The sequence below is a fragment of the Phalaenopsis equestris genome, unplaced genomic scaffold, assembly GCF_001263595.1.
Source record: "Phalaenopsis equestris unplaced genomic scaffold, ASM126359v1 Scaffold209690, whole genome shotgun sequence".
Taxonomy (NCBI): domain Eukaryota; kingdom Viridiplantae; phylum Streptophyta; class Magnoliopsida; order Asparagales; family Orchidaceae; genus Phalaenopsis; species Phalaenopsis equestris.
Genome location: NW_018228841.1, coordinates 180,775 through 190,196, shown reverse-complemented (window position 1 = coordinate 190,196; position 9,422 = coordinate 180,775). Strand labels below are relative to the sequence as shown.

General features: G+C 36.6%; 1 protein-coding gene across 1 annotated transcript in view; it reads left to right on the top strand.

The window, feature by feature from the left end:
- The first annotated feature begins 3,437 nt into the window (after positions 1–3,437).
- LOC110036687 (tRNA(adenine(34)) deaminase, chloroplastic) overlaps positions 3,438–9,422 on the top strand; it is an 81,661-nt gene continuing 75,676 nt past the window's right edge. The window contains 1 exon segment of the mRNA XM_020741184.1: positions 3,438–3,593. Within this exon segment, the coding sequence (XP_020596843.1) occupies positions 3,438–3,593 (156 nt within the window).

Below are 9,422 nucleotides of genomic sequence, written 5' to 3'. Positions count from 1 at the left end.
GAAAAATTGGAATCATTTCATACCCATCTGCTTGACCACTGTCTTTAGCTAAACCATAAGTAAAATCATTGTGAACGGGCTACAACCTCACTTGGACTCTATCATTAAACCCAATCAAACTGCCTTTGTGAAAGGATGGTCCATCATTGAGAATACTCTTCTGGCCCAAGAACTTCTACAGGATTTTAATAAAGCTTGTAGAGGGGGTAACATGGTTTATAATTTGGACTTAAGGAAAGTTTATGATACCATAAGCTGGGATTTCATTTTGGAGGTTCTAAGTGTTAGAGGATTCAACACTGGTTTCTGTCACCTAATCAGGAGGTGGCTACACAACAATGAACATTCCATCCTGATAAATGGGCAAGGGAGGGGATCTTTCACTGCTACAAGAGGTCTAAATCAAGGGGATCCACTATCACCTACCATCTTTATACTTGCAATTGATTATTTGTCTAGATTTCTTGATGAAGCCTTGTTGAATCATAATCAAAACATATACCATCATAGATCCAACATTGCTATTACTCATTTACTTTATGCTGATGACATAATGGTATTCTCCAGAGCCAGCAAAAATGCTATCCGAAAAGTCATCAAAATTTTACAAAAGTTCCAAGCTATTTCAGAAATGGAATTCAATCCAGCAAAGTGTCAGATGGTTTTCTATAAACATGCATCCTCCACTCACAAACTTTGGGCATCTAATTATACTGGTTTCACAACTACTCAACTCCCTATTAAGTACCTTGGGGTGCCTTTTATCACTGGCAGAACCAAACAAACTTAGTTTGATGAGGTGCTGAATAAAGTCTCTAACCTTCTTAATGGGTGGACACAGACCTTCTTGTCTAATGGGGGAAGAATTACCTTGTTAAAGATCATAATCACTACCTTCCCAGCTTATATACTGCAGATGACTACTATAAAGAAAAGCACTCAAATACAGTTGGAGAGACTGTTTAATAAATTCCTGTGGTCTGGTCAAAGACAGCAAATGCATTGGGCTTCCTGGAGGAAAGCAGCTAAACCTCAAATTGCTGGGGGAATTGGCTTTAAGGACCTTGATCAACTCCTTCAAGTCAATTTCTATAAACTCTGGATTAAGTTTAGGACCCAAAATTCACTGTGGGCTAAATTCATGTGGGGTAAGTATTGCAAAGATCATCACCCCACACTGGTCCTAAGGAAAATTGGTGATTCTAGAATTTGGGTGAAAATGCTGAAAATCAGACAATTTGCTAAAACCAACTACAGTTGGGAGCTGGATAATGGGGAAATCAAGTTTTTGGCTTGACAATTTGTGTCCCAAATACTGGCTCTCCCCCATTACTAATATCAACAATAGTGATTTGAAAGTGGTTGATTGTTGGGATGGTGATAACTGGTCCCTGGGTAAGTTAGCAAATCTTCTGCAACCTCACTCTCTCACCAAAGTGGCCAGTATAAAATTTAACAGAAATATTGTTGATAAAATCTTATGGAAAACTACTTCCCACCAAAGCCTCACCAAAGCCATATATTCCAAAAATTTTAGTTAGGAGCAAACACCCTGGGGTGATCATTTATGGAATAAATTCCTATCCCCTTTTATGTTCTTTTGCTGTTGGAGAATATTCCATAAAATGATCCCTACTAATGACATTCTAAAGCTGAAGGGATTGAGGGGTCCCTCTAAATGCTAGTTATGTAAGAAGGAAGAGGAAACTCTGAATCATTTATTCTTTGAATGTGACTTTGCTCAACAGGTATGGAAACATTTCCTAAATCAGTTGACAATTGATCAGAAAGAGCTCACTTGGGATAGGCTGGTCAATTGCTGGTGGCACTGGAAGATAAGGAAGTATGCTGCTATCCCTTTCACCATTGCTTGGTTCATCTGGATGGAAAGAAACAAGGTTAAATTTGAATAAGCAAATCCAAATGTGGGGAGTACTGCTAGAAATTGTGTTACTTACTTGCATAAGATGATTAATTGGAAAGGATTTCCTAACATTTCTAACTCCTGTACATCCATTAAGTCTGATCTTATTCAAGTCATTATAGTCTACTAGAAAACCCCAAATCATCCTATTGTGAAGATTAACATTGATGGAAGCTTTACTAAAGATGGAGCTGGTGTGGGAGGTATCTACAGAAACCATTTAGGTAAGTGCTTGTTGTACTTTTATACCCCAGTCCTGGCCAATGATGCCACTGAAAGTGACCTCATTGTTGTGTATTGGACAATCAACCTTGCCACTAAGGCTAATTGGAATAAAATTTGGTTGGAAGTTGATTCTGCTGTGATTATTCCCCTTTTAAATCAGGAGGAGGAGACTCCCTGGCACTACTCTTATTGGATAAGCAAAATCAGAGATCTCACTAGCAAGATACAAATCCAGTTCACTTTCATCTATAGGGAAGGTAACCAGCCTGCAAACTGGTTGGCCCAACTTGGATCACACTCTAATGAGACTGAAGTTGCTGTCAACTGTCCTTTATCTGCTGCAAGGAGATATACTAAATGTCCCTCACATTAGAATGGTCTACAAAGATAAATGATTAATGTGGGGGCAGATGCATTCTCACACTTATTTCCTTCTGTTGAGTCATTGTAGTTGTTCTTTTTTGAGGGTGACACTAGCTTTTTTGGGGGATTTCCTGGGTTCCTGTTTTGAACCATTTGTGAAGTCCCCAGCCCTCTCTAATGTCTGTACTAGTCCTCTTTACTTCAACATGTAGGGAGTCATAAGCAACTCCTTTCACCAATATATATATATATATATAAGTCGGGCATCGGGATATCCATTTCGGTGACCAAAAACTTCCAATTTGGTGACCGACAACTTCTAGCAACTCCGCTGGGGATAATTTCTCTCTCCATTTGAATCAGGGAATCTTGGCTTCATACACCGTTAATGTGTCCATGTCCCTTATAGACAAGATCACCCCTCTTTCGTTGGCATGTTTCACCCATTGCTCTCTTGGGTAAGTACAGTCAACTCTTTTGGATTTTAGGACCATCTGTTCAATCACATTTGAACAGAGAGGTTCAGGAGTTCATTAGGACTTTTATTTTTGTGTGGGATCGAACCCCCGATAGGTGTGTTGGTGGACTAGTTCCACCAGGGCGTTGTGCATTGTGAAGTCAATCTCGCACTGGGTCCTAAACTTTACTTTTTCTCTTCATGTCTTTTCAGGTTTAGTTTACAACTTTACAATTTAAATCAAATTGTTGCATGCTTTGTCTTCTTTTCAACTTTTCCCATTTAGTTAATCAAGTCCCACCTACTTTTAATTTACTTTACTAAATTTTAAAGTCTTCACAAACTAAAATTAAATAAAGACTTGCCCATTCTACAGAACGACCCTTGTTAATTTTTATTGTTTGAACTAGAATTACAAGGTATTAGCTAAATAACTAACCCCAAAACTTTCTTTTTGAAGTTGTTGTAATGGCGTTCCCAATGCTTACTTTCTCTTGCAACCTACGGACCAACCGCAATGCCCGCAATGTCGCCCCCACCATCAAGTTTGTAGCTGGATTCGATGAACTAAAAGTTGTACTTAGAAAGGCCTCATTTGTGGTCATGAAAGTTGCTGCTCTGGAAGTATAGGAGTGTTATGTTGAGTTTAGCCTGAACTATCCTCAAGATTTCTCTTCCTACAAGAAGATGAAGACTATATCTACCCCGACACTTGTTAAGTCTGTTGTTCTTTTTTCTGCTATAGGAAAGAAAATTAGGATTGTTGAAGATACAGTTGAAGGATTTACTGCCTTGCCATTAGCATTTAAAATTTGATCTAACTCAAAGTCTTGGTCATTAACCCGATCTCAGAGAAGAAATTGTAGTTGAAGGATTTAGAAAGCTATTAATGCCCGAGTTTCAAAGAAAGTATCTGTTGATGAGATTCCTCACCAAGAGGAACTTATATTGCTTTAGACCTCTCCGCTTTTGTGAGGAAGTAGGTTTCACCCATTAATGAACACTAATGGGTATGAAAGTATTCAAAAAATTAATACTACCTTACCGTTATTTCATGGTCATGATGAGGAGAAGGAGAAACCCACTCCTATCACCAAAGTCCGTACAATATTTCATAGGTTGGTTGTTAAAGAAAGAAGTTCATTTGTTGAACTACTTAAGCGAGTGGGATGTGCGGTGTCCCCTCAAATAAAGAAAGAAATTTTAAGGGATGTCAGATCTGCTCAATGGTCTCAAAGATCAGCTGATGTTTTGTCAGCTCGCATTCCCGTCAGATTCCGTTTGGGGAGATGAGTTGATCTAACCATCACTACCACTAATTTTGTTACCACTGCAGCTCCAACATCTGTAAGGCATCAACCAACCAAGTTATGTCTGGGTCCAAGGATACTACCAGTTGTTGGTTGTAAGAGTGCCCTAAAGAACGAGAAGGTAAAGAAGTCACCCAGTACTATAATTGATATGCACCGTGAGGAGCATGCCTCTCTCCGACACACCGATGCCTTTGTTGAGACACCCCCTCTCAAGACATCACTGTCAAGGAAGAAGGTATGGGTACCCAAGGTTGTCGTACCAGTACAGTTTGATGAGCCCATAAGGCGAGATTGGGGAATGAAGCAAAGGTTCGAAGTATTAGGTGTTGTTGTAGCCCTGCTACCAAGTTTAATGTACAAAGGGAGGATGCTCAATAGAGCCCACTAGATCTTGAAAAACTCAGGACTGAGATTTTTGAGTTATCCAAAGAGCATGGGGTATATATGGATGATGACAATTTTGATGAAGACTTAATGGATATTCATGTCATTGAGACTTAAGCCACTACATCTGCGCGTGATGCCCAACTTCTTATTGAAGGGAACACAGTAGATGATTTGTGCAAAATTGTTCTCCTAAGAGATGAATAGATCAACCAAATAGAAAAAATAATGGAAGAGATGACCCCCACTATGGTCGTCGTGGATACAATTCATGGATAGTCACAGTCGCAACAGTTATCTTCTCCGGAAGTCAACCAGCCAGAGAAAGTTCGCATTACCAACGAAAGGAGAGAAGTTGCCTCCACCAATATAGATGATCAACAAAAGAAAGATTCCCCACCAAGTTTAATACTAGAAAAAAGATATAAAGTAGTTGGTTGAACAACAAGTTTGGAAGGTATTAGCCCAATCTATGAATGGTGCCTTGATTTCAAAGGGTAGACCATACCTGGAGGAGTTCGATGTCGTGCCCTACCTAAGGGTTTTGTGCCACCAAAATTTAAGCTTCTCCAGAAGTCAACACACCTTTATAAGTTCTCTACTTAACGAGGAAGAATCCACATAATTGATAAAATTACTGTCAAAATTTAAAGATTGCTTCGCCTGGAGCTATGATGAAATGCTAGGACTATCGACAGAGGTTGTAGTTCATAAACTCGGGGTGGAAAAAATATGACCCCAGTAAAATAAGCTCCCAAAAGGATGCGCCTCGAGATAGAGTAACAAGTCATTACCGAGGTAAAAAAGTTAATAGATGTTAACTTTGTGCAAAAAGAGCACATGGTTAGCCAACATTATGCCAGTTAAGAAAAAGAATGAACAAATGTGTATTGGTGTTAACTTCAGAGATTTAAATAAGACATGTCCAAAAGATGAGTTTATGTTACCAATACCAGAATTAATGGTGGACATCACATTGACACGTGAGATTTTCTCTTTCATGGATGGATCATTAGGCTACAACCAAATCAAAATGGCTCTAGAGGATGCAACACTTACAACATTCAAAACACCAATCAGAATTTTCTACTACACTATAATGTCATTTGTGTTGAAGAATGTCGGAGCAACATATCAACGAGCTATGACGAAGATCTTTGATGACCTCATTCTCAACAAAGTGGAATGCTACATGGATGATTTTTTCATCAAAAGTAAACAGAGAATAGATCGTTTGTATGATTTGAGGATCATGTTTGAATGATTACGATGATATAATCTCAAGATGAATCCATTATAGTGTGCTTTTAGCGTCACCACCGAGAAGTTTTTAGGATTCAATTTCCGTCATTAGGGGATTGAGATCGATCTAGACAAGATTAAAGCTATCTTAGAAATGCCTCCTCCAAAAATCTTAAAATAGCTACATTCCTTTCAAAGTAAATTGGCATACTTGAGATGCTTTATTTCTAATCCTCGGGTAGGTGTCAGCCTTTCTCAACATTATTTAAAAAGAACGTCAAATTTGTTTTGGAAGAGAAATATCAGTGGGCCTTCAAGGACATTAAGTAATATTTGATGGCACCTCTTGTTTTAGAAGTCCCTATCTTGGGAGGACCTTTCATACTTTATATTGTGGCCTTAGACGACTCTCTGGGAGCCCTGTTAGCTCAGGTCAATAACGAGAGTAATGAAAATGCACTCTACTACATGAGTCGCTGTCCAATACCAACTGAGGTAACGTATCCATCTATTGAGAAACATTGTGTAGCTTTAATTTTTGCCACCCAAAAGCTTAGACATTACAGGTTTTCTCATAAGCTTACCCTTATTTTGAAAGTTAATCTATTGTAATATTTGATGACCCAACCAACACTCCCAGACATTTAGCAAGATGGTAAATGATTTTATTACAATTCGATATAACTTTTGTTCCCCTCTACAATATCAAGGGACAAATTTTAACAAATTTTCTCATCGCGCACCCACTTCCAGCTGGGTCCCCTCTCAATGATGAGCTACCAAATGAGCAGTACTACAAATAGTATCGTTTAGTGCATATGTACTTTGATGGAGCTTCATCTGCAGGAAAGGACAAGGGATTAAAGATAGTTATACCAGGAAAAGCAGGAATTGGACTGATTTTCATCACATCAGATTCAAGTATGTTGAAATTCTCCTATCACCTGACAACTTCATGTACAAATAACGAAGCAGAATATGAAGCACTGATCACCGGGTTAGTGTTGACAATCTCAATGAATATAACAAACATTGTCATCTATGGCGACTCACAACTTGTCATCCAATAAGTTACTGGATAATATAATATTTTGAAACCAAGGCTAGCAAAATACTGATACGCCTAAAATATATAGTATTTTTAGACACATTTTTATACCTATTTTTGAGATATTGCGCTTTAATGGAGGGTATTTTTGTGTTTTTCTTTCAAGTACAGGTAAAAATGTGAAAAATGCTTAAAGGAGTGAAAAAGGATCAAATTTGGAGCAAATAGTTGAAAAATGTGCAAAAGTGTTTTGGCGTTTTGGCGCCTAAGCGCCAGATCCGGCGCTTAAGCGCGGGTTAAACAGAGAAGGTTCTGCTTAAGCACCAGAGGCCCCACGCTTAAGCACCAGTGACAGTTATTGGATGAGTAAATTCAATTTTTGTAAATTTTTAAGAGGTTTTTGAGGCACTTATTGGCTTAATAGGTGGTTACAACCACCATGGATGAAAATTAATGCGAAAGGATGCATCTCTTAGGGAAATACATTGAATCAAGACACATTTTGAATAAATACCAAGGCACCTTTTGGAGAATTATAAAAGAAGGAAGATTGAGTCTTTGAAGGGGGTCCTGAAAGTACTGGAAAAGTTTTGAAAGTTCTAAACTTGGGGAGTTAGTTGGAGAGATTTTCAGGCACCACATATTTATCCTTTTTATTTTAGTTTTATATTGAGAGTGTTGTAAAGAAGAAAAGATTCAAAGGAACTTCAAGGGTTTGGTGGAGGACTTGAGATAACTTTTTAGCTTTATCTTTTGTTATTAAACTGCTTTTAGTTTTAATTGAGATTTCTTGTTGGTTTGACAATGATTTCTACTTTTAAACTAAAGTGTGGTTTTATTTTCTCCTTGGATTCTGAGTAGTTTTCTTTATCTTTCTCCTTAAAATGATAAGTAATTAAAAGTATTGGATGTAAGTTGTGGAGAGTATTGATCTTTAATGTTGGAAGAAGTTGTGATGATTTAATTCCATGTATTTCATTTATTTCTTGATTTGGCCTATCCAGATGTTAAAATTTATTGTGAGAACATGTAAGCACCAGGATGGTATTTTCTTAGTCAACATTTGGAAAGAATCACATGAGGTTGTATGAATGAGAATGTAGTTCATATGATTGAGTACAAATAAATAGGAAAATATTCATTGAAGGGTGTAGAGTTAGAGGTCTTTAAAGTGGCAGGTTAAAGCTCCCAACTTGGTTTATTGTTTTAGGTTCTGATACTAGATGTTAACCTCCATGTGGAGGGAAATCTAGGGAACTCTAGAGTGAGAGCTAGTACCTTCTCTGCCTATCCGATCTTCAGAACTATTCAAACTTTAAATTAATCAATGTTCTTTATAGCATTTCTAGTAAGGGTAAAGAATATTATTTCTCTTATTTGGCACAACACAATATGCATACTTCCACAACAGAGTTCCTATACTTATTACTGATTTATTATAAGGTGAAAGATATTTTCATATTTAGTGCTTTTCTTCTACAAAAACTTAAGTTATTTTTTTAATTTTGTTCTATTTTTGTCAAAATATTAAAATTACCAAAAATATTTAAAATTTCTTTACTGCAAAAACGTCTTTAGTTTTAATAATTAACTTTTCAAAAATAGAAAGCTTTCCAAAAAGTGCATATTGAATATCTTTCTTGTGGGTTCAATATTCAAGTCTTAATAAAAAAGTCTTATATTACTTGATAATGATTTGTATACTTGCGTAGTACCCCAACATATATAAATTAAAAGTTAAATTCTTGTTTTTCTTCAAGATCAAGTTTTTGATTTTGTTGCAAAATAAGGAAATATAAGTGAAAAATATAATCAGAATTATTGTTATATTGTTGCATATAAGCAGTTTCGGGATCAAGTTTTTGGTGTCGTTACCAGGGAAGTGAAGTGAAAATTGTAAGGAATCTATTGGTTTAAAAGAAAATTTTTATTTTTAGCAAGTCTTATTTAAACTTTAAGTTATTGTATTTTATTTTGTGTGTTTAGTTTTATTTTATTTTATGTTAGTGTATGCGTAGTTTAGTTTCTGAAGGACTAGTGCCCTATGATTCTGAATTAGAGAGAACTATTAAAAACTCAGAAAAACCAAAAAAAAATAAAAATCTTGAAAAATCCAAAAAAAATTATAGATATGGCAAACCAAAATGATCAAAATGTTGAAATTCATCAAGAGTTTAGACCTTTAAGAGATTATGTTAACCCTACTGTAGATGAACTTCATTGTAGTATTCAAAAACCTACTATAGTGGCTAATTCATTTGAGCTTAAACCTGCTATTATCCAAATGGTATCAAATAATCAGTTTGGGGAATCACCAACTGAAGTTCCAAATTTACATCTTACCAACTTTCTAAAATTGTGCTACATTTAAATACGATGGTGTTTCAAATGCTTCCATAAGACTTAGGTTATTTCATTTCTCGCTGAGGGATAAAGCTAAGATGTGGTTGAATTCGTTAGCACCTG